Source organism: Pristis pectinata, chromosome 9, assembly GCF_009764475.1.
Source record: "Pristis pectinata isolate sPriPec2 chromosome 9, sPriPec2.1.pri, whole genome shotgun sequence".
In the NCBI taxonomy this organism is placed as follows: Eukaryota; Metazoa; Chordata; class Chondrichthyes; order Rhinopristiformes; family Pristidae; genus Pristis; species Pristis pectinata.
The window spans coordinates 96,697,667-96,724,421 of record NC_067413.1 but is presented as its reverse complement, the minus strand read 5'-3'; the positions used below and the strand labels follow the sequence as shown (position 1 = coordinate 96,724,421).

The 26,755-nt window shown below is 39.9% G+C and overlaps 1 protein-coding gene across 3 annotated transcripts in view; it reads right to left on the bottom strand.

Moving 5' to 3' along the window:
* Positions 1-10,672: 10,672 nt before the first annotated feature.
* The window catches only part of LOC127574701 (ras-related protein Ral-A), a 64,284-nt gene continuing 48,201 nt past the window's right edge, over positions 10,673-26,755 (bottom strand). For all 3 annotated transcript variants that reach the window (XM_052023988.1, XM_052023986.1, XM_052023987.1), the window contains 4 exons: positions 25,682-25,848; positions 18,109-18,317; positions 15,354-15,528; positions 10,673-13,529 (listed from right to left, as the gene is read on the bottom strand). In XM_052023988.1, the coding sequence (XP_051879948.1) occupies positions 13,407-13,529; positions 15,354-15,528; positions 18,109-18,317; positions 25,682-25,795 (621 nt within the window). In that variant the 5' untranslated portion in view covers positions 25,796-25,848 and the 3' untranslated portion in view covers positions 10,673-13,406. The remainder of the gene's footprint in view (positions 13,530-15,353; positions 15,529-18,108; positions 18,318-25,681; positions 25,849-26,755) is intronic.

Here is a 26,755-nt window from a genome sequence, read left to right as displayed (position 1 = left end):
GATTCCGATAGAGTCAAGTCCGAATTGGCACTTGGCCGGGTTGATAGTGAGGCCAAAATCACGGAGACGGGAGTACAGTCGGCAGAGGTGGGAAAGGTGTTCTTGGCAGTCACGGCTGGCGATTAGTATGTCATCTAAGTAAATGAACACGAAGTCCAGGTCTCGGCCTACCGCGTCCATCAGCTGCTGGAAAGTCTGCGCGGTGTTCTTGAGGCCAAACGGCAAAGGAATTCGAAGAGGCCGAATGGAGTGATAAGCGCAGTTTTGGGGACGTCATCAGGGTGGACCGGGATTTGGTGGTATCCCCAGACGAGGTCCACCTTGGAAAAGATGTGCGCCACGTGTAGGTTTGCCGCAAAGTCCTGGATATGAGGGATGGTGGCGTCATTCAGCCTGCAGTAGTCGCCAAAGGGCCTCTACCCACCGGTGGCTTTGGGGACAATGTGCAGGGGGGAGGCCCAGGGGCTGTCCAACCTGTGAACGATCCCCAGCTCCTCCATGTGGCAGAACTCTTCCTTTGCCAGGCGGAGCTTGTCTGAAGGTAGTCGTCGTGCTCGGGCATGAAGGGTGTCTCTGTGGTAATGATGTGGTGCTGCACCCTGTGTTTGGGCATCGAATTTGTAAACTGAGGTGCCAAAACTGATGGAAACTTAGCTAGGAGCTTGGTGAACTCGTTGCCAGACAGGGAAACGGAGTCCAGGCGTGGGGCTGGTAGTCTGGCTTCTCCCAAGGGGTAGGTTTGGAAAGTTCTGGAGTGCACTAGCTGCTTCCCTCGCAGGTCGACTAACAGGCTGTGGGCCTGAAGGAAATCGACTCCCAGGAGTGGCTGGGCGACGGCAGCAAGGGTAAAGTTCCAGGTAAAACGGCTGTCACCGAATTGTAATTGAACTGTATAGATACCAAAAGTCCGTATCGTTGTGCCGTTTGCGGCATTGAGTACAGGACCTTGTTGCCTGTTACGAGTGTCGTGGCTGGTCGGTGGCAAAATACTGACCTCTGCTCCAGTATCGACGAGGAAACTACGCCCGGACTGCTTGTCCCGAACAAATAGGAGGCTGTGTTGGCGGCCAGCCGTCATAGCCATCAGTGGCGGCTGGCCCTGGCGTTTCCCTGAAACTTGCAGGGTGGGCAGCATCGACGGGCCTCCGCGCCCCACCTCTGATGGTGGGAACACAGCTGGTCGCCAGTGTCGTCGTCTGTGTTTCTGGGGTGTGGTCGCTCGGTTGCTGGGACTGGTTTAGGTAGGCGTTGGGCTCGCGGCCTGGCAATTTGGCCGACCCGCTCTCGCGTTTGGCCTTCCACAGGACATCTGCCTGGGCAGCTACCTCATGTGGGTTGCTGAAATCGGCATCGGCCAACAGCAGGTGAATGTCATCGGGTAGTTGTTTGAGGAAGGCCTGTTCGAACATTAGGCAAGGCTTGTGTCTCTCAGCCAAGGCCAGCATCTCGTCCATTAGGGCCGATGGGGATCTGTCCCCCAGGCCGTCGAGATGAAGCAGGCAGGCAGCGCGCTCGCGATGGGAGAGGCCAAAGGTCCGAATAAGAAGGTCTTTGAAAGCTGGGTACTTATCCTCCTCTGGAGGAGACTGGATGAAGTCACTGACCTGGGCGGCTGTCTCCTGGTCCAGAGAGCTGACCACATGGTAGTACTTTGTGGAGTCGGAAGTGATCTGCTGAAGTTGGAATTGTGCTTCAGCCTGGTCGAACCAGATGCTGGGTCAAAGCGTCCAAAAGGTGGGCAGCTTGAGTGCCACTGCATTGTTGTCCATTGTGCGGGTCCAAAATCCGTTTGGACCGTCAGGGTCACCAATGTAGTGGCTGCTACCGCGATGTGAAAGCAAGACACTAGTCGGTGGGCTGCAGAACAAAAACTGATTTATTTTCCCGCCTTGCGCAGGCCTTTTAAGAGGAACTATTCCCGCCCACCGAAAACGGAAATGACATATGCGCTACATCAAACTTTCCCCGCGCAGGGAAGACGAAGGCCCAACGCCATCTTGGGCCTCACCGCTCCAACGACGCGCAACCCAACCGCCGAGTCGGTTTGCTTGCTCGGATGGTGAGTCGCTACAGTGGATTCCAATAAACATGTTTTTCATCTACATGAATCAATGGGATATCAGTTCAAATACTTGGACTAGAACTGATTCACTTTTCTCCTGCAGTACAATATATTCCTACGTTCCCACATGAAGTTGCCTCAGTATGTTAATTTTGGAGGTTTACTGAAAGATCCAAGCAGCTAAAAACAAGACAATCAAAATCCACTTCCATTTTTATATAACTGAAACAAACTTGCTCACAGGAGATACAGAACATTCCAAAATCAGTTAAATCTCTTTCCATACCACCCTTTTCCCCCACCTCCCCAACAAAAGGAAGCAGCAAGGATCCAGACACTGGAAAATAAATGTGAATTTTCTAATAGCAGATATCAGCATTTTGCAATGTCTATATTATAACAGGAGTAAAACCACAATTTTACATCCATTCTTCAGAAATTGGTAAATTGGTTTATTATTGTCACTGTACCTCGTCTTGTCTTGCATACTGTTCGTACAGATCAATTCATTACACAGCGCATTGAGGTAGTACAAGATAAAACAACAGAATGCAGAATAAAGTGTTACAGTTCCAGAGAAAGTGCAGTGCAGGTAGACAATAAGGTACAAGGTCATAACAAGGTAGATTGTGAGGTCAAGAGTCCATCTTATTGTACTAGGGAACTATTCAATAGTCAAGTAACAACAGGATAGAAGCTGTCCTTGAGCCTGGTGGTACATGCTTTCAGGCTTTTGTATCTTCTGCCCAATGGGAGAGGTGAGATGAGAATGTCCAGGGTGAGTGGGATCTTTGATTATGCTGGCTGCTTAACCAAGGCAGTGAGAAGTATAGACAGAGTCCACGGAGGGGAGGCTGTTTTCCATGATGTGCTGAGCTGAGAATGTCATTGTGATGGGGAAAAAAAAGTGGACAAGAAAATGATGTTGAGGATTTCTGTGACACCAGCTTCACCCATAATGACCTACCTATCCTATTTTCCAACTATCCCCCCGCTCCTACCAAAGAACCAAATCTGCTGTTTCTCATTTCTCTAAATTCATCCTTTATGTCACGTGTGTTTGTGCACAAGAATCTACTCCAACTGCTTTGCCCCATTTCCATTAAACTGAGGAGCTAACTTATCATCCTCATAGCAAACTATTCCCACTTGAAGAACTCAAATTCTTTGTTGAATACTCTTCAACCTTCTACCCTCCCAGTCTTTAAATGTATGGTTACGTGTAAAACTTCTGCCCGTCTTTCTTGGAACTACATGTTTCTACACTTGTTGCCAAAATGAAATGGCTAATAGTCATTGGAGTTTAGAAGAATGAGGAATGATCTTATTGAAATGTTAGATTTTGAAGGGGCTTCACACAATACATTTAGGGAGGATTTTCTCCTCATAAGTAGGTCTATAACTAGGGGACATAGTTAAGATGGAAAGGAGGTGGAATTTCTTCTCAGAGGGTTGATCTTTGGAATTCTCTAACTCAGAGATATGTGGAGGCCAAATCATAGAATATTCAAGGCTGAGATGGATAGAATTTTGGGCTGGAGGAGAGATGAAGGTATTGGCGATCAACTGTGATTTTATTGAATGGCAGAGCAGGATCAAGGGATTATTCTGTTCCAAATTTATGTTTTTATGCCTAAACAGTCACAAAAACTATCTTCCAAGACCATGGTACATTAACTTCTCTAAACTTTCTGCCTCATTTGATGTGGTTGCCAATAACAACCTCCTCCAACACCTGGCTTGCATTAAGTAGCTCAGTTAGACTAGACTCAATTGTCCAATTGCAGTCACAGCCTTGCCTATGATGGCTTCTTTTCCCACCCCACATTGTCCATCCAGAGACACCAGCTGACTCCCACCAAAACAATCATCCTTAACTCCTGTCTGTTCAGCATCTATGTCCTCCTAGTGACATAAATCTGTTGATAAGGGATGTGCTTCAATACATACTTTGAGACAGAGTTGCATCTTTTCATCTCTTCCAAGATCTCCTGTGTATCTAGTCTGCATGTCCAATATCCAGCCACAGATAAGACAAAATTATCTCAAGTTAACGATGGAACCAATACGACACCCCAATCGCCAAAGATCTCCGTTACTATGTTCCGAAGTATGGACGTCCACAGATATACCTGATTCTTGGTACTGGTTAACGACAAAGTGGACTTAGATTGCTCCAAAAATCCATGGATGGATTGTAAAAGTGACAGTCACAAGGTAACTTTATTCGTCACATGTACATCGAAACACAGTGAAATTACATCTTTTGCATAGAATGTTTTGGAAGCAGCCCACAAGTGCCGCCACGCTTCCGGCACCAACATAGCACACCCAAAACTTCTTAACCCGTACATCTTTGGAATGTGGGAGGAAACTGGAGCACCTGGAGGAAACCCACGCAGACACAGAGAATGTGCAAACTCTTTACAGACAGCGGTGGGAATTGAACCCGGGTCACTGGCGCTGTAATAGTGTTACGCTAACCGCTACACTACTGTGCCTATGTAAGCAGACTAAATTCTAAAACAGATTTATTCGGTGACCAAAAACTTACACAGTAATCAGAAGTGCAATTGGTGAGTGCAGGAGTAACCTACTAGAATGTTTCTAGGGAAGAGAGAATTCAGGTTCAAGGTTGGACTGGAGAAACTGGTGTTGTTCTCCCCAGAAGTGTACCTGACTGGCTTAGACAGGACAACTAAAAGGTAAGCTGTATGATTCAAGGACCAGCAAGCAGAGTTAATGTTTTGGACAAAAGATAAAAGGGTTATGTGAGGAAAATATTTATTATGCAGAGATTAATGATCTGGAACTCACTGCCTATAGTTTGTTGGAAACAATCAATTGGGTTTCAAAGGGGAATTGGATCAGCACTTGAGGAAAATAATTTTCAGGACTATATGGAACGAGTGGGGGAATGAGACTGAAAATATGCTGACAATAGAGATGGGATGGACTTGACAGGCCAAGTGGGCTCATGCTATGCTGCAATGACTGCATGATTCTCTAACTGCAAATCTTTCCCATATCCTTCCCCCAAATCACCAATTTCTGCTCTACCCCCGAGCTCAATGTTCAAATCAACACAAGCATCCATTCCCTTCCTAAGCCTTAACCACAAGCTTATCTAAATTGATTTCAGCTTGTCCAGAGAACACTCAAAACTCTTGCGTAGGTACAATGTTCCACCCTATCTTTGCAACCATCATCATTCACTATTCTGCCTTAAACACTTACCACTACATTTATCAAACCATTGCAACTCTTTTTTCCTTCACATTTAAAGACATACCCAGGACATTTGAGTTAAACTGACCAACCTATAGTTGCCTGGAATGACCCTTCAGCCCTTTCCCTTAATATTGTGCCTCTCACCCTTCTACAGGTTTAGCTATGGAATGTTAATTACATTAGAGGCACCTCAGGAATTCTCAAAATTCTTTGATTACAAACAGCAATTGGTTTAAAGAACTGATTTATCTCAATCCCCTTCCTCTACAGCTATTTTATAAATGGTGACTCTTGCCTCTCACATCTAATTAGCAGCCTGCTGCTTTTAAAGTGCAATTTCAAGAACCTCAAATTCTTCTCCCAAACTCCTCTGTTTACAGGAGCAGGAGTGGGTGATCAGTGCATTGCAGTGTTTTGCCATTCGATTCAATCATGTGCAAGGCCCTATGTAAATTGTGGGATTTCTCCAAATTTACAGCCGAGTTGCAGACAAGAGACAAAGCTATAGGAAATAATGTCTGGTCTCAACTCCTCTTCTGTGCCAGTTTCCCATAGCCTTCAATCTGTCAAATATTTATCTAACTCCACCTTAAATATGTTTAAAGATCTAGCCTCCACCATTCTTTGGGGGCAGAGAATTTCAGAGATTCACTCTCCAAGAGAAGAAATGTTCAGGCACCCCAGTTTTAAATGACTAGCCCCTTATTTTGTAGTTATATCCCCTTGATCATTACTCTCCCACAAATAAAAACATCTGTTAAACCCACTTTGGATCTTATATACCTGAATAAGGTCACCTCTCATTTTTCTAAACTCCAAGGAATATGGAGCCAAATTGTCTACCCTTTCAATAGGATACTCCTCGCGTTCCAGGAATGAGCCTGGTAATCTTCAGACTACCTGTCTCTAATGCTACTATAATCGTTTTTTTTAGTTAAGGTCACTAAAGCTGCACAGTATTCCAGGTATGGCTTTACCAACACTTCATACAACAAAACTTCCCCATTCTTAAACTCCAACCCCTTCACAATAAAGGCCTAAATGCTGTTTGGACCTGCCTGCTAATGTTTTTGTGATTTATGAGAACACTTAGAAATCTCTGAACTTCACCTATTTGCAGTGTCTCCCTTTGGATGATAATCTACATTTTGATTCCACTTACTGAAGTGCATCATACTTCCCCTCATTGAACTCCATTTGCCAGTTTTCTCTCTCCCCACCTTCCCCCCCCCCCCAATCATTCAATCTATATCCTGTTGCAGAATCACAATGTCCTCATCACAACATGCCCTTCCACTTATTTTGATATCATCAGCCAACTTGGATACCTTACATTGTTTCCTCATTCAGGTCATTAATGTAAATAGTAAACAATTGAGGGCTAAGGGATAATCCATTAGTTACATCCCTCCAGTCTGAAAAGGTCCCATTTATTCCAGCTCTGTTTTCAATGTGGCAGCCAGTGTTCAATCCATGCTAACACACTTCCTCCAACACCTTGGGCTCTTATGCACTAGTCTCTTGTATGGCACCTTTTGGAAATGTAAATACACTTCAATTGCAGGTTCCCCTCCATCAACTCTCCCCGCCACATCCTTAAAGAATTTGAGCAAACTTGTCAACAACAATTTACCTTTCATAAAACTATGTTGACCAGATTTGATTATATTCAGTTTTCCTAAATGATTATTTCCCATTTAATTGACTCCAGCATCCTTGCAACAATAGATATTAAACTAACTGGCTTTTAGTTCCTTACCTTCTGTCTTCCTCCCTATTTGAACAAGGGAGTCACTTTGGCTGTTATCTTAGGGATGTTTGCAGTGTCTTCCATGATGAAAACAGATGCAAAGCAATTGACATCTGCCATTTCTGTGTTTCCTGTTATTCATTTGCCTGCTATATTCTCTAGAGGTATCACACCCTTTCTATAGAAACTCCTGTTTGTTTATATTACATGCAAGTTTCCTCTCAACATTAATTTTCTCCCATCTTATGAGCTTTTTAGTCTTTTGCTGCTGGTTCCTAAAAACTTCAATCCTCTGGTCTAAAACTTCATATGCCCTACTTTTCATTGTTAGAATTTACAAGCCAGTAGGCATATTTATGGGAGGGGGAGGAAACTACACACACTGATTAAAGTATTGTCTTTCTGCTCCTATCAAAAACCAGCTATAAACTAACTCTTCAGCATTGACTGGAAAAGTGAACGGGAAAGCACCATGGTCTGGCTGGAAGGGCGTTGGTACTGCTGCTTCTTCCTTACATCCAGGCTTAGCCTGATCCAGTCTTGGGACCAGTTCCCAGTGGCCTACCAATGGTCCGACTCTTAAGCTCCTGCAGACTGCCAAACAAGCCCATCATTTTTCTCTACTCAATCAGAACTCAACCAGGAGCCATGTCCCTTTGTACACTCCACCCTTGTGCTGTTGCAGCTGTTCTTCTCTCTCCTTTCCAGACCTGACTTCTGAAACAGAGTGCCAAATGGAGTGAGATGGACATTCGGTGCGAGAAGGAATGAGCAGGGTGGTCATGATACTGATGGCCTTGGCCAAAAATTGGGGAAAAGAGTATATTGCAGAATCCACAATTTCTGTGAAATAGCAAGTTAGAAGGACCCTTGCTTTTGTCATCAAACAACATATGGCCAATACCCAAATCCAGATTAGATATGTACACGCATTGCACTGAAATAAGAATGGACTCAAGGATCCCAGACAGTTCTAACCCTTTAATCCATATCACACCCTTTAAGTTTTAACACTTTATAGGTCAAACAACAACTGTCCTCTTCTCATGCAAGTCTAAAACCTAATTATATCTATAATTACAACATACAATAAAACTGCAGAATTCTGGGAAAATTTAATATTTCAAAATTAAACAGCCATTAGATGTTCAAGATACTTGTAAAAGAACAAGGTTGATCCCAAATATAAAGGGGGCATACAGAGAAGATGATTGAGGTTAAGGGAATCAACATCAAGAAAAAAAACTTTAAGTAGAGATAAAAATCAGGATCTCCTGATGGTTTTATTTTAAATAACAATGCTTTACCTTCCTATACCACACACAGTTGATTATTCCAGTCAAAACTCCCCATCTCAAATCTTCACAATCTCCTGCTTTTGCTCCTTGGTCCACTTTTTAAAGTCATTAGAAGTTTACCTAATAATTTGAATATGAAAACTGATACAATCTTAGCTCCAGAACAATTCTATTCCATTCATTACACACTTATTGATGTAGATTTTTCTTGGCCCATGTTGAACATTTTAAAAGTTATTGGTATAAAACTTTCTGTGGACCTGTGAAAACAATTTTCTCCAGCTTCTGTATCAGCAAACATAACCAGTTTTCAGTTCTCCACCCCCCCCCCCCAAAGTATTCAGGATTTTGGAATTAATGATTGGAATCAGCAACAGTATTCTCTTTACAGCACATTACCAGAAAAAGAAAATCAGCGTGCAGAAATGGTTAAAGTGAAACATGCTTTTGTACTGAAAATAAACATTCCAGAATATCTATTCCACAGCTGAATCATTTGCAGTAAACAATTAGCATTTCAAAAATTTCCAACATGCTGTTTTGCAACATTCAACTTAAAGGTATGCAATTCTAAGCCCTTTCACAACCTCGTGGCATTCCAAATTCTGCAATTTAGAGAACAAATTGCTCACAGCAAGTTCCCACGACAGCAGTTGGATAACGAACAGATTTCATCTAGGGTGAAGGATAACTATCAGTCAGAATGCCACGATAGCCCTGATTTTCCAAAGTAACACTAATGGGATATTTTATGCTTGCCCAAGATGGACATATTTAAATTCTCACCCCAAAAATGGCACCATTTGCAAGTGCAGCACTTATTCAGTACCATCTGGATGCAGTCTAGATTGTCAATTTTTTAATGAAATATTACAGGTGACCCACATGTTATGGAGGGCTTGCATTGCTAGAAAACAGTCTGTCATGATTTTCCATAACACAAAGCCACATCATTTGCACGTGTCAAGAAAATGACTTGGTGGGGGGGGGGGTGAAATAGTTAACTTTCTTCCCCCTTTCAAAAATTCAATGAGTGGACTTATTCAGTATCTCAAATTTTTGGGTAGTGATTTGTGAATTCTGTAAGGGCAAATTTCCATTACCCAAATAGCCATAATGTGGGACTCGCCAGAACTCACTTGCAACCTTCAGACTCTGAAACCACTTCAAAAACTGAAGACATGACATTAAACAAATGCATTTGCACTTTTAAGCATGCATGATTAGTGCTTTCAGCTTGGGCACAGGTTGGGGTGGGGCTTTTGGATAAAGTAATTCATTAGATTACATACCAGAATTCAAATTCAATTCTTCAAAGTTTAATATGCCACCATCACCCTGCTGCTTTCTGAATCATGAATAATGGAAGCAGCTTAGGCATTTCCCCCATACTACCTCAATTAAAACTGAAAGATGTTTTCACAATTCTATTAAATGAATGAGTATTAAGATTCCTATTGGGATTCATGTTTAGTTATCTGTACTTCCAAACACAGACCTGTTAAATCTTTAAAATGAATGAAATTTCTGACCTCTATTGCTCTTCAACTATGAAGTTGTTAATCCAGGACAATTACAGCTATACTTTGTTTTAACAACTTCATTTTATTCCATTCATTGCTGAGTACCACTGTGCTCTCAACCTTGAAATGAATTCTTTTATTAGTACAATTTATAGTTCAAGACTTTTCACCATTCTATATTTTCTTAATTTTAGTCCATTCCCACCCCACTTTAATTTTCAGATATATTCCCTCTTACACAGCCAATTATTTCCCTGTTGTGCTTATAATAGTTTTTAAAAAGGTGAAACAAGCTATTCATAAAAATTGTCAGTACTTTGGATGCATCCATGACTTCCTTATAGATTTCTGCACATTTCTTTCTACTGAGGTTTTGCTGTCACTTGGACTTGCTCTATTTTTCATTGACCTTGAGAAGCCTCCAAAGCTTCTGGTAGGTTCTGGGAGTAAGTATTTTTAATTGTCACTAAAGCTGAATGCAAAGGTATCCTCTTGTTTTCCTCAAATCATTCCATCTGGTAGCTGAAACTGAACACAGATTTCCTCCAATTATTACAAAGCCATCTGGTTCATGCTGTTCATCGCATTTCAGTACTTGCTTCTGATTCAATGTCCTGAAGGTAGACCACCTTCAATCCTCTCATGGTTATAACTTGATTTCAGGCAAGAGAATGGAATTCTGATTAAAGTTACCTTTCTTGGCAGATTCAGTTTTTTTGAAACAGAAGACTATACAAAGTTAAGTTTAATCATTAAGGTATTTTGTTATTAGGAAGCAAAGAAGTACTACTGCAAAATAAATACAAGATGCTGTAAAAACATTTTATTTCTGGTGGTTTAACATACAATTAAAATTTTCTTAGGGCAAGGGCATCAGCCTTTAACACTTAATTGTGTTTTTTCAGCTTCATAACACCATAATACCCAAGCTTCACATTTACTGTGAGCCTCATGTTAGTGGTTAGATTCACTTACACTTTAAAATTCACACTGCCATACAAATTTCACAGCTATGCAATGCACACAAAAAGTAGAAAAAAGGGTCCAAACTAATGTCTAAACAAGGTTTATATATTTTCCAACAACTCCCTCAATTCTATACAGTGCAAATAAACCCAAGATTGAAAAACACAAGTTGAATATACATGTGACAAAGGCAAACGGTACATCTAAAACACAAAATGATATTTAATTGATGATACATTCTAGATTCTCAGCACTCCAGATTTAGTGACAATGTCCTCACGTTCCTAGTTGAACTTTAAATAATTCATCTGCAGTTTTGTTAAATTTTGTCTTAACCTCTGCCAATAGAAAGTGAACAAATTGGAATGGATGTGGGATGAGCTTCCCAACCAAACATCATTCTACTTTCTCCATCAACTTCTCTGCAAGACTAAGGACTGTAATACGGACAAAATATATTTTCACAAGAAACATGTAACTACTCTTTGAACTAAAATGCATAATTCTGAAGATGGTATTGTGTTCTAGGCCAGCAGACCCAAAAGTATGGCACTATTTTACAGGGTTGATAAGCTTTTCTAAAGCAGTTTTTACCTGCATAATTCATTTGCCACATTCCTGATGGATGTAACCTGTAAAAAATTTTAATTTAAGGCATATTCAGATAAGTTTCTATTTACAAGTTTTACACTGCTTTGCTATAGTACAGCCCAGCTTGATTATATATATGGTGCATTAGTGAATCATTTGAAAAAACAAACTTTGCTTCAAAGTTCCATTATGATTACTTTGATATGACATAGTGAAATCCGTTTACATGCAATTCTAGCAAGTTAGATAACACAAAACAGGAGTCCCAGTTTGTTGACCTGAGACTTGAGCAAACCCAGTAACTCGTGCTTACTGAAAATCATCATAACATTCCCATGCTGTGCGAGAGCATACCTCCAGGTTTTCTCAAATTTATATGGAGATTCACTTTAACCCAACCTGCCAAATAGGAAATGCACATAATGAAAGACAGGATTTCACACCCAATCAAATAATACTCTTAAATGTCTTCACATGTAGCACTGAAAAACCAGCTGTTCGTCTGGTTCTGTGGATTTCCGGATAGGCAGGTTAAGTTAAAATAGCTGAGAGTCTACCTTGTACGAGTTATCAAAGCAAATACAAAACTTCGAGAGCCCATATAATAAGCTGCTCACTAAACTAAAATTTAGTATGATCAAGCTCCATTGGTAACCCAAAGAAAAGCAAATCAATTCACTGGTGGAAATGTAATAAATTATTTGCAGTTTAAAAACCGATCATAATTTAAGCTCAGGCATTTATAAAACAGTTCTCAATTTTCAATCTCGACATCAAAGCACAATAATGAAATCAGATCTCCAATTTGCTCAAAGCAAAAAAATGTAGACTCTTTCGGGAACACAATACTTAGCCATGTGAAACTTCTTAAAAAACACGAGAATACCTGTTTTTCTTCAACTGACCCACTAACAAAGTTGTAGAATTCAATAGCAAGTGCTCTTGTACTTTTATTAGGTCATTAAGACTTGAAAAAGGGGTAATTTATTTTGTTATTGAGGCCCAATGATTTAAAATTTCCATGAGCTACTGACATCTCACAAGAAATTGGTGTAGAATACTGTGAAAGAAAACAAAGGTAAAACATGTATGTGCAAATGTTTCCTATTAACTTCAATGTGACAAGTGACAAAAAGATTTTAAAAAAACATGTGCACTCTAAAAGTAGCATAATTTTGGTGTCTAACCTGCATCATCAGAAACACACAGCTCCAGATTAATAGCCTTAATGGTTACCAGCACATTCATAAAGGTCAAAACAACGCAAAATGTCCAAAGGTAAGCTGCCAATAACCCAACTAAATCTTCTTTGAGAATCACTTTACTGTTTCACAGTTTCCCCTGCTTAATCCCTAGTGAAGCTTCCAAACTACTATGCACCAAGTTTTGTCTCAGCTCACAACAATTTAAGATCACTCTTGATATAAATGTAAACAGCAAGTGTATTTGATTTAAAAAAATTCAAAGGTGAAAAACCTGCTTTAATAACTGAATTTGCAGGGAGGCAGTATTTTTTAAAAAAAATTTGGTAAGAGCAAGTTTCACTTAATACCAAATATTCCTCTCCCAGATATCAGCACCTAAATTAGTTGTACTAAGGAAATAAAAGAAATATTACACAGGATCTGCAAAAAAAACAGTTTGGACGATTTAACAAAATGCATTGCCTTGCAAGAAAAATAAGTTACCTCTTCATTTTGTAATTTAAATGACTGAACTGATTAACCTTCCCAAGAAAATCTTCCAACAGTACTTGTAATAAAAGGATATAACCCCAAGCCCAGATACCAAGTGACACAGCACAAAAGCACTTTGGATTGACATTAAACCTCTTAATCGTTTGTTGTAAAGTGGGCTCCAATTTATGCTTTCTGAAATCTGAATATGTAAGACATTAGTGTACCTTCAATCACTCTGAAGGAACAGCAAATGAAATGAGATACTTAGTATGCTTGGACTTCTAAAATAGTTTAAGTCTACCAAGTTTATAAAATGCAGCATCTTTCCCGGATTCTTTTAGCTATGCTTTTCCTTTTCTTCTTTCCATTCTTCTCCTTACTATCTTCCATTTTTCTTGCTCTTATTTCCCTCATCAAGTCAAAGAAAACCTTCAAGGAAAGAAATAATTTAGAATTAGAGGACATAGCACAGAGGAGTTAACACAGCAGACTAAAACATTAAGGGCCTGACTCTCAGAAGGATGAAAACATTATAAAACATTGGGAAGTATTTGTGACAGTTTCATATGCTACTCTAGAAGAAATCATTTCAATTCAATAATCCATAAGATTTTTAACAAACTTTTTTTATGCTACTTTTTCCTTGCTAAAAGACAACGCAAATATTTGGATATCAAAGTGAGCACTGTCAGAATAATCACATACAAAATCCCTTAGGTTACGCATGCTGAGTTCTAAAGGGGAATTGGGAGAGGAACTGAATGAAGGTTAGGGAAGAAAACGTGACTTATGAAACATCTTGGGACATCTTTCTAAATTCAAGGTGCAAGAATTGTGTGCAGTTAAGAGGCAGCCATTTGAGACTTTGCTGGCTCTCAGAAATCTCGTCATTCTTCCAATTACGTCTCTGCAACCTAATCTCCTTCATATCAACTCCCCAACAATAGTCTCTGAGACCAGGGGAAATTTATAGTAACCTAGCAATCTACTAACCAGCATCTCTTTGGTTTGTGAAAGGAATCCAGCTCATTTCGAGGAAACCCACATAGGGAGAGGGAAAACATGTAAATCATACACTGACAGCACCCTATCTTATACTGAATCCAGGCTGCTGGAGCTGTGTGCCAGCACCACTGATGCTTTGCCAGTGTGCAAACCTTCTCCAAACTTAGTAATGAATAGTACAATAGAAACAAAAAGGAAACATAAGAGACTGCAGCTATTGGGAACCTGGAGCAAACACAATGCCGGAGGAATTCAGCAGGTCAGGCAGCATCTATTGCGGGAAATGAACGGTTGACATTTAGGGCCAAAACCCTTCATCAGGACCGGAAAGGAAGAGGGCAGAAGCCAAATCAACTGCAAATCAGTTTTGACCTCGAGTCAAAGAAAGGAAATAATTAGGTATACAAATTTACAGAGCTTTCTTGTGGAGGGATGGGGAGAAAGAAGAAATAGATCCAGAAAAGAACAGCAAGACAGATAGTACCCATATTCAATCAGGTGGCAAAATCAGTGTGCCAAAGATATTAAATAATTAAAGCATTAAACATTCCATAAATGTAGTGTAACCGAGCTCCTTTAATCTTACTATTTTGTAAGTTTCCCCAGCAGTATTTCTGATCTGGACTTCTCCCAGCAGCAACTACCGTGTCCCAATAACAAAAAAAAAACACATCCTATTAAGTACCATTCAACATTAGGATTTTTCTTCAGCCAAAAAAAAGTACAGAACTACAATAATGGGTCTTCAAATCCAAAGCAAGGGACTTTAATTGGTCAACATAGAACAATGTTTTTTGTTGTACCCTACTATTTTTCCCATCCTTCACCCTTTTGTTTTGGGCATAAGATGGCATCACACTTTAGATCTTACTTTCATCACACGCCAGTGATACCATCTTTTACTTGCATATGAATGCCAGTCAGAAAATACTAAATCTATACAGAAAATTTCAGTTAAGAAAGTAATTGAAAATATTTGTAATTACATATACAAAAGGAACAAACCACAATCAGTAACAACCTCAATTTTCATTGAAATAGAAAAAATACTGGAAATGCTTGACATCAGAGAACATTTATGGAAAGAGAAATGAAGTTAACATTTTAATGTCATCAACCTGAAACAACAGCTTCACTTCTCCCATGGCAGATGCTGCCTGACCTGCTGTGCATCTCCAGTATTTGTTTTTATTTCAGATTTCCAGCTCCTACAAAATTTGCCTACAAATTTCATTGAGATGGTCACACCTTATCAACATTTGCTCTTGTTTTTGCAGATGTTTCTACGTAATTCACACTCCATTGTTCAGCTCTGCTCTTTGCCTCATCCACGGACACTTGTCGTTTGTCTTCCAAATCTGATTTATTGCCAACCAGCAGAAAGGGAACATTCTCATCCTCCTTTACCCTGAGAATCTGCTCCCTGGAGAAAGAAAATCCCAAACTCAGTCTTTCAAAATCTGCTTCATGTTAATGCTCAGAAGCATATTTATTATGTAGCAAAGTGGACCAGACTACATCATTCGTGTGAAAATGCAATAACGGCCCTATCATATGTCTGCTTGTTTAGCAATTGTGCATTCAATGGAAATTTTTCCATATCAATATGTCAAAGTTATGTTTTAACTTGTGGCCCACAATAGCACACTAGGAAGAGCCACAAAGCACAACATTAAAAGTAATTAAATATCTGAAATAATTTAGACAGTAGTAGATACAAGCTGTACCAAGTATCGACTAAATCCTCTCCCCTATCACGTTCACATACTTTAAAACATCTTACCAAAGAGGAATGGAATCCATCCGAAATTGAGGTGGATTTATGCTGACCTGGAGAGACTGCAGCACGACTCTTCTAGGATTATTCTCATTCTAAATTCTTGTAAATTGTACTAATCTTAATAATCTGTGTGCGGTTTGCAAAAATACCTTTGAGATGCCAGTGAACTATTTCAATTTAGCTTGGAGGTTCAAAGAGACAAAGGAATTGCAAATTAGCAATGTTTCAAAAGGTAAATAACATCACATGCTTCAGAATCCCAGGCACCCACTTGTGTGACCCAAGCTAGGGGATAGTGAAGAATGTTCAAAGTAGTCACAATACACTGGCAACAGCTCAGTCACCCTGTGATACATCTACTCCTTCTAATACATAGTTCAATACTTTTGAGTTAGAACCTTGTCCTTTGAGAAAACTTAGTTGGCCATGTGTCGTATAGAGGGGATATTTTGGTGGCCACATTTAAGTAGACCACTTTAGTCAAGAATAGCTTTTCTTTGGAAAATGTGTCATTGGAAACAAATTTCAAATAACTAAAGCAAATAATAAAAAAAAAGTGCACCATTGGTATTACAATTTACTGGAGTTGGAACTACCATGAAGCTCAAAAGGCTATTCATCATCAGGAGAAAGAATTAAAGTTCGTGAGAGAAACTGAATATCTTCTAGAACAAGGCAATGAATACAAACCATTTCAAATCACAAATGGATGTTTTCTCCTACTCTTCACTCAATTTAGTGGGCTCATCCAAGTAACTTGTGACAGAATGTGCGAGGTCAAGACACAATCAAACCTTACATGCAAATGTCCACTGTAAAGAACATTTTAGATAACTATTACTGATTTTACATCCAGAATACACAAGGTGAAATCGAGGTTGCATTTTGGCAAGTTAAGCCAGGGCAGGACTTGCACAGTAAATGGTAGGGCCCTGGAGAGTTGTAGAACAGAGAGGCCTTACAGTATAGGTATACAGTTCCCTGAAAATGGTGATTCAGGTAGACAGGATGAAGGTGGTGTTTGGCGTGCATGCCTTCATCTGTCAGGCACTGAATATAGGAGTTGGGATGTCATGTTGCAATGGTACAAGTCGTTGGTGAGACCACATCTGGAGTATTGTGCACAGTTCTGGTTACCCACCTATAGGAAAGATGTCTAAGCTGGAAACAGTGCAGAAAAGTGTCACAAGGATGTCACTAGGACTAGTGAGCTGGATATGCTGGGACTTTTTTCCATGGAAGCTGAAGGGTCACTTTATAGAGGTATATAAAATCATGAGGGTGGAGGGAAGATAGATGGTCAGTCTTTTCCCCCAGTGTAGGGGAGTCTAAAACTGGAGGACATAGATTTAAGGTGGGGAGGGAGGGGTGGAAGGATAGTGTGTATATGGAACAAGCTGCCAGAGAAAGCTGTAGAGGCATGTACAATTACAATATTTAAAAGACATTTACATCAGCACATGGATAGAAAAGGTTTGGTGGGATATGGGCCAAATGCAGGCAGATGGAACCAGCTCAGATAGACATCTTTGTTGACATGGACAAGTTAGGCCAAAGGACTTGTTTCCATGCTATCTGACTGACTACTCTGTAGGGCAGGATTTTAGCAAATGGGATCTTTGAGAATAATCACTTTTTTTCCCTAGATGTATTAATTTCAGGCCATGAAGGTTAGAACACGAGATACATTTCCAAAATGGAAAAAAGATACGTTTGCACCAATTACTTAGATGAGAGCAGTCCTTACTCCAGCAATACTAAGAACTGCATTTTGGTTTACATACTTTCCTTCCTTTCCTCTAAGGATGTTGTGGTGTGAGATTGGGTGGCAAAGGGAAGAAAATTGAAGATCTTTATTGAACTCTAGTCCAAAAACCTAAATGCTGGGTAATATATAAAAGGCGAGAGCAACATGCCTCAAGTATTAAGATCATCATTAAACAAAATAATGTGCCATCACAAAATATATAACACTGGTTTGTTGGATAAATGACTATATTAATCTCCAAAGGATCAAACTGCTGTGTTCTCATTCTTGTATAGATTAAAAATCAGAAATTCAAATTAAATTGCACTTGTTGGGGAAAAAGGTCTAAGGATCACCTGAACTTTAAGAATATTGTAAGTTACTCCCTTGTCAGATTAACATCTTCATAAAACACAGTAAAAACACCAAGCAAAATAGCATTTATGAAAATATTGAGTGATTTTTTAAAAATGCACCTGAAGTCAGCAGTAGCTGCAAAAGATTCTTGCTCAGTGATGGAGAAGACACAGAGGAAGCCCTCCCCACTGCGAAAATAATTATCCCTGATTGCAGCATAGTCTTCTTGGCCTGCAGTATCCAGGATGTCTATCTGGACTTCTTCACCATCCAGCACCACTTTCTTCCGGTAACTGTCTGCTTTCGTAGGCTCATAATCTTCAACGAACTAAAACAAATGTTATAACAGTGATACAATACAAGTTTTGTGGTTCATACACTAATTTGCTAGAAATCAAATGCAAGTTTAGGGAGAAACGGGAACAAAAACAGTTTTCAAGTAAGCATTTCAGAATTTAGTTTAAGCCAACAGTTCAACTGTCTTTGCCATTTCAAAATCCAACATGTGCTTTGATGCATTACAGAAGCATCCACAGTTTTAAAAAAAATCTGAAGTTCACAGAAGAAACCTGTAAGGAAAATACACAAAGCACACAAGAAAACTGATTTAAAAGTTTGCTGAAGATCCTCATACAGAGTCAAGTGATAAGTTTAAAACAAAAAGAGATAATGCTGGAAATACTCAGCAGGTCAGGCCGCATCTATGGGAAGAAAAACAGGTAATGTCTCAGGTTAAAGCCTGTACCAGATGACCTGTTTACAGATTATCTCTATGGTCACCCCAATTTCACAATAAAACACACACCCCCCACCCCACCCTTACGTTCCCTGCAGCTTTATGAACTTCCAACAACAGGTCTTCACCCTGAAATGTTAACTGTTTCTCTTCCCACGGACTAGGCCTGACCTGCTAAGTATTTCTAGCATTTTGCTTTTGGTTTAGATTTCCAGCATCTGTAGTTTTTTTGTTTGATTTTCACCAATATGTTTAAAACATGGTTTTCAAATTCAGGGAGTTCACAAACTCATGAATGCAGGCAAATTAAAAAAATCGAACAATTCAGGGTAAAGCATTTCTAAACCATCAGTTATCAGTCGCATTAACCACCATTGAGAGTAAAATGGATCACTCAAAAATAGAATTTTCTACTACAGTTGACTATTTTATAATGGAGATCGATGTAATTTTATTCTTGATTTGGTTGAGCATGAATGTATGGGGCAACAATGGAAATCATGACAGAAGAAATGGGGTGGCTTCTGAAGTCAGTTTTGCATTGAAACCAGTTTAAACTACAGCATATGGAACAGGAAAAGTCCACCTGCTCATATTAGCAACATTTAAACATTGGAATAGGCTCTTTGTATGTGATCAATTAAATTCATCTCATAAAATTATGCACATTTCTATAGACTGGAGGATATTTCAACTTTTTTTTAAAAAAAGAAAGATAAAGTAATTTCTAAACAAACTGTTCTGTGATAGTCTTGGCTTCCTGCAGCTCAAACTATACAAACAAGTGTTAAAACTACACTGAGTACATTTTATTTGGAACAACTGTCGGATAGGCTTACAAAGTATTATTTCAACATTTCACAAAATTTCAGGAGAAAATTCTGCTTACTAAAGTGGAGTTAGAAGTTAGTAAGGAGCCCAATCTTCCCCATTTATAAAATCAATTTATGTGGAACAGTGGGAAGGCATATGGATCCTCAAGCCTGTTCTGCTTACAATGAAATCATGGCTAACTTGAGATCAAATCCAGGTCTTTTACGCCTTACCCCTTAATATTTTAGTTCACCAAAAACATGTCAAACACTGATATAAAATTAACAAATGACAAAGCAACAATTACCATTTAAAAAGGTAATTCCAAATTTTCATCTTTTCCATGTGGAAGCAATTCTCACCTTCACTCCTAAATTCATAGTTCTAGTTTACTGTTTGCCCTAGTCCTAGAATCCCAAACCAGCATAACCTACCAAAGAACCACTCCTCCCCCCCTCCCCACCATTAAATCAACGTTTAACTAAATCCCAGAAAAGGCAACTCTTGGGCGACCAGATATCATTCTAGAAAACTGTATTACAGATCCTCCAAGGCCAGTACATCCTTTCTAGCACAAGGTACCTAGAACTACTCACACTACAGATCATGGCTTTACGTACCTGCAGTACAATTTCTACTCCTTATGTTCCACTTGTTTGGATACAAAGACCAGTATTTCATTTTAATGACCAATGTACTCATTGGATCTTCACTACTTCAGAGTTCCACTTCAAGTACCTTTCTACCTTTATTCAGTTCAAAGAGGACGACCTTACATTTATCATGTTGTAATCCCCATGCCAGTTTTTTTTTGCACTGCTTAATGGATTTATAGTGGCCTTGAGCTCTTATTGCTCTTTAGACATCCATGGATTTTTTAAGCCAACAGAGATCTTGCCCTTTGAGGCACAATCTGGATATGTCCAACTGATCTGTGGTTTTACTCATCAGATTTGTCCAGTTTATGGTGGACAGGTTCTTGTTTCACCTTATAGAAGTCAACCATACATAAAATCTAAAATCTCATTTCTCCCTTTCAAATGAATCACACAAGGTCTGGTATTACAAATGCATTGTTAGACTGTTAACAAAGTCAAAAATGAACCACTGGCTTGTCAATTCTGGGACATAATTCGCTCCCTTTCAGAGATTAATATTCATAATCAACTTAAATCATCTAATGAAACCACTGCCTTTGCCAAACTTAATTTCTGAATTTACATTTTACAGCTGCTACCAGTTGAATTATACATGACTACTACTAGAATCTTAAACAAGTTTTTATTCCACGCATATAGTTTCCACAGCCTTTTGTTACAACCCTCTAATATTTTAGTGATTTCATCCTAATTACTCTGGTCACTGCCTCAATAATGTTCCCTAATTTTCCTGCAGATCTTTTAACTTGGTATATTTAGTTCCCTGTCTTGACAATCTTGCAGTTGTCTTAGTAATGACATCCCTCCACCTACTCCCCTACCTCTCACCAAGCAGTTTCCCCAATATTTACAGTGGTTTACAGTTCCCAAGATTAATTCAACAAGTGTTTGGACCCTGTTAGAATAAGCTGCAAAATGGTTGAAAATAAACAAAATTAATCTGCCAAAAGCAAATGAAAAAAAAACCTGCAGATGCTGGAAGTTTGAGATAAAAACAAAAAAGCTAGATATACTCAGATCAGGCTGCATCTATGGGAAGAGAAACAGAGCTAACATTTCAGGTCAAACTGGGAAGGAGAAAAACAAAGCTTGTTAAGCTGCAAGGAAGGTGCACAAGATCGGCTTTCTACTAACATCCATTGCAAGCCTACTTATTCCCACAGCTATCTCGACTTTTCTTCATCCCATCCAGCCTCCTGCAAGGTCTCTATTCCATTCTCCTAGCTCCCCTCTATCATACTGGCTCCAACGATGAGACTTTCTGTACAGATGCTTCTGAAATGTCTTTCTTCCTGAACTGTGGATTCTCACCGCCTTTGAACGCATTTGGTGGGCGATTGGTAGGGACAGGCAAGGAGAGAAAGGAAAAGGGGGCTTTCCCAACTCCACCCCTCTCAGCTGCATCTACCAGTCACCTCTCTCCTCACTGGGGTCCACCTATCACCTGCCAGCCCCTGCCTCACTCTCACATCTTTATACGTCATCTCCCCTCTACACTCCCAGTCCGAATGCAGGGTCTTGACCTGAAACATCAACTAGCCCTTTGCCTCTACTGATGCTGCCAGACCTGCTGAGTTCCTCCAGATTCCAGCATCTGCAGTCTCCTTGACCACACCTAATCCCCATTTCCCACATCTCTGCTCTCACCCTGTCTCCTCTGGAACAGAACAAAGATAGTGTTCCTCTGGTCCTCACTTTCCACTCCACCAGCCCCCACATTCAATACATCATTCGCTGCAATTCCCACAACCTTCAAAGAAATTCCACCACCAGATATGTTCTCCCCTCTTCCTCTTTCAGGATTTCACAAGGATCATTCCCTTCACAACCGCCCGGTCCACTTTTTTCTTCCCACCAGCCACCCCCCCCCTTCTTACAGCACTTTGCCTTGCAACCTCCTTCCCACCATCCAAGGACCTAAACAGTCTTTACAGGTGAAGCAGCAATTCACTTGCACTTCTAATCTAGTGATCTTCTCTTCATTGGAGAAGCCTGCATTCAGTCTGCAGGGGCAACCCTGAGCTTTCTGTTGCTGACCACTTTGATCCTCCATACCACTTCCACCCTGATCTATTGAACTATGGTCTCCTGTACTGTTACAGGAAGGCTCATCTCAAGCTTAGGGAACAGCACCTCAGCTTCTGTATGGGCATTCTGCAGCTTTCTAGACTTACTATTAAACTCTGCAACTTCAGGTAACTAGATCTGTCTGATTCAGTCATCCATCTGTGGATCTGGCTCAGTTTGTTTTTTTGCCTCTCTGGAACCCAGCCAGACCTTGTTTACAGCTCACCCCCCAGTCACTTCAAATTTTACCTGATCAGAGACATCCAAACTCCCCTGCAGCTTAGCAAACTTCTTTTGTCACGTTCCCAGTTCTGACAAAAGGGTCTTTGGCCCAAAATGTTAGCCGTTTCTCTTCCTACAGATGCAGCCTGACCTGCTGAGTATTTCCAGCATTTTCTGTTTTTATCAATAGCAAATAGAAACCTTTTATCCAAAGATCAGTGGCTTGTTTTTAAGCTGCTCACAACCTAGCCAATGACTAATGTCTGCACTCAAATATGTTGATGAGCATTGGGCAGAGAGTCAATCGAGTGCTTAGAGTCTAGAAAGCATTAAGAAAACATGATTTGATCTTGTTGAGAAGTATTGCAAGCAGAGCTAAGATGAAAATAAGGGGAAAAAACCACTACAGGCTGTACTGTACTTTTGAGACAATGCTAATGATCCACGGCAAAGAAGAATTGTAGGGTACTGCAACAAATGAACAGATCACCTAAATTTGTAATCAATAGGATGGAAGGCACTTGGTAGGAAACTCAAAAAGGTATTTGATAGCAGAGAAAGGGTTGTACTATCCACCAATTTCTAATAAAGGCTGTCCCCAGGCAACAAATGGGTTCTGTTTTTATCCAATTTTGTCCCCAAGTCAGAAAATACACAAAAATCATTCAATATGCTAACCATACCTCCACAGTATTGTAATGAATGGCATCAAAAGCACACACTGGTAAGAACAATTACTAGGAGAGGAAACTAATCCTGCCATTCATAGGAACAAACATATGTACACATGTCAGACTTTTGAATTTAATAATATGGGAGCTTGTTCATATGTAGGGGTGTTCATAAGTCGGATGTTCTTAACCTGGGGACAGCCTGTAGAAACAGGATGATTTGGCTGTAGATGGGGAAGGATGTCAAGGCAGATCTGGCATCGTTAATCAGGCAAGTTGTGTGCATTTAAGGTCGAGGAGACGATTGCAGGTAGTAACCAAGGAACAGGATCAGCAGACCACTAGGAATATTCAACGCAAAGAGATTGGTCAAAGTTTCAGACAGCAACATTCTGGCAGATAGAGAGAGGGATGAGAGACAATTGCAAATATGTTAGTAAGATGGCTTTTATCACAGAGTAATGGTAAAAGCTGGGAATGGAAAAGGAATATTGATGCCTAAAGAAATTGTCAAAATTACTATAGTATACTTTGAAAACAGCAAACCCTCACTGAGGTTTTTTAGAATTTATTTTCTCCAAGGATGTGGCTGTCACTGGCAATATCAACATTTATTGTCCATCTCTATCATCCCTGAACTAAAGCTGAAGGTAAGAATCAAAACAAACTGCTGAGTCAAGAGTCACACATTGTTCAGAGCAGTATGGATGGCAGATTTTCTTCCCTGATGCCTATTAGCCAATCATATGATTTTTATAACTAGACAATAGTTTTGTGGTTACAACTACTGAGATGAGCAATTAAAAATGAATGTGTATTTAAGTAGTTGAGTTTAAAATCACCAGATGCCTTGCTGGGCTTTGAACTTGTGGCTCTAGATCAATGTTCCACAACACTGACTGCTAGTTCGGTAACTTAAACATAATTCTACTGTACCCCTCAAGGAGACATTCATCATTATGGATGTTGTGTTATTTGCAGGGTAAAAGTGCGCGAGGATAAATACCAAAGAGGGTGCAACATATAGTGTGCTCTTTCAGAGTTGAAGGGTGTTGACTGTGTGACTAATTGGGCATGCATAATGTCAGAGATGTGCAGTGTTATGATTGAACATTGAAAATTGTAAATTTTAGCCAGAATGTCACTGTGGACCTCAAGAATATGATACAGTAGACAAATTAAAAGAAAGGTGGCACGGAAAAAGATGATAGAAGGGAAAAAGAAAGTTGGGACCTAGTTATGAGTAGCAACACGAGTGTTTGGGCACTTGACCAGATAAACCACAACTCACAGAAACGAGGGAGGAAAGGAGACGGGTGCAATATAGGAACCACATGGCAATGTCTAGAATAGATAAACTTGTACAAGGTTCATGTGGCATGCTAGGAGGAAGGAAAGCAAGTCGTTTGGGCCCACAGGCATGGATGTTGCCTTCGGCTGGAGCAGAGGGAAGTCATAAACTCGTATTAGGGGAGAAAATAAAAATCATACCTGGGCCTGTTGCAAAAGTGTCCTGTAACAATAAAGTGATTAGGATGTGGAAGTGAGCAAATAGCTGGGATTACAGCCCCACGAATAACAAACTGAATTTAAAAATGACTATGAAGCTGTTGAATTGTTCCAATAATTCAATGTGTTTAACAATATGTTAGGAAAAAATCTAGTCCACTCCAACCTAACCCCTGGCTGCCCTCAAGTACCTTAACCCCTACTCAGTATCAAGAACAAGAGCATTAGTCCACTGTGATAAGATTAGTGAACGGTTCCCTTATATGATAAGATGGACTCTGACCTCAATCTACTTTGTTGTGACCTTGCATCTTATTGCACTGCACTTTCTCTGTAGCTGTGACATTTTACTCTGTACTGTTATTGTTTTTACCTGTACTACATCAATGCACTCTGTACTAGCCCACTGTAACTGCATTGTGTAATGAATTGATCTGTACGATCTGTATGCAAGACAAGTTTTTCACTGTACCTCAGTACAAGGGACAATAATAAACTAATACCAATTACTGAATACAGTTTTCACCCACTGTGGTTTCTGAACACAAAACTTTCTCAGGGCAACTATAAATGGCCAATAAATCCAACAGCCCCCCCCCCCCCCCCAATCCCTAAGGAGGAAAATACATGGGATGGAGAATAGCATCTAATAAACTGGAATGCATGTCTGGTCATTTAATTGTCTTGGTGTAATTGTTCTTACATATTAAATATGCAAACACACATCTTCATTGCAGTTCCTTCTAGTCTCAAAAAATCAGATTAATGCATGAATTCTAATAATCTGGAATAGAATTACTGAATAAGAATATTTAAGCCTGTGTAAAAGAAAGCACGTTTTATTCCGAAGGCTGAGCTATTTTAAACGTTGCCTGGTTTTATTAATGAAAAGATTTTGTATTTTTATTGCAGGTCATTGGTCCCCAAAAGAGATGCATCTTCAATAAGGTTTTGAAGATTTAAGAAATTAAAATAACTTGTTAGAGAAAACTGTGCATAATAGAGATATTCTTACCTCATCATACATGAATTGCAGTGTTAGGGCAGATTTTCCCACACCACCACTGCCAACCATAATAACTTTGTGGAGTGCCAAGGAATTTTGGCCTTTGGTCTTGTTTGCTGCCATCTCGTCAATGTTGGAGTTTCGCCAAGTGTGAAATTTAATAGATCAATTTCCACCTAAAACGTGAATTAAAAACAAACTTGAAACAGTGGGGACATTCTGAACTAAAGGCTAAAATCAGTATTGCACCATTATCGATTTGATAAAACATTAGAAAATCTCATATACTCAAACCACGAGGCAAGAGGCAATAATGGGGAAAGTCTCAATAAAGTTGGAGTTTTCAGCATTGGAGAGGTAACTAGGAAGAGAGCACGTTAAAAAGTGACCAAGGACAGCAGAGCGACACAACCAGTAGAGTCACAGCCTCTCAGCGCCAAAGATGCAGGTTCAACCCTGACTTCAGGTGCCTAGTTGAGCTTGCACATTCTCCTTGTGACCACACGTTTCCTCCCACATTCTGAAGGCATGCAGGTTAGTAGGTTAATTGAAAATTACCCCTCGTGTGTAGATGAGTGGCAGAACCTGGGTGAAGTTGGTGAGAATGTGTGAAGATGGAATTAATGTAGGATTAATATAAATGGGTCGTTGATAGTCAGCATGGACCCAGTGTGCTGACTCTTAAAACTGTAATAAAAAGCAGAGGACTGCAGATGCTGGAAGTAAACAAGGTTTAAGACATGCTCAACAACACTTCAGTGACTGTAGCTGCTCAGTCTTTGAGTATATTCAAGGACAAATTCAGATATTCAGGCAAGGGGATCAGTGCTGTGGGATTAGGTGGGTGTGAAAGTTGGTATGGTACAAGATCATTAACTTTTGAAAGGCACAGTAGGTTTGAGAGGCCATACAGCCTTCTTCTGGTTCTATTTTGTGTTCTTATACCTTCTACTGAATGCAGAGAACAGGTTACTTTTTGTTAGAACATAACTGAGTACAGCAAAGGCCATCATATTAATTAGGTATAATGAAGCCCATTATATTAAAGTCAGAACTGATCCTGAAGTATTATGCCAAATAACA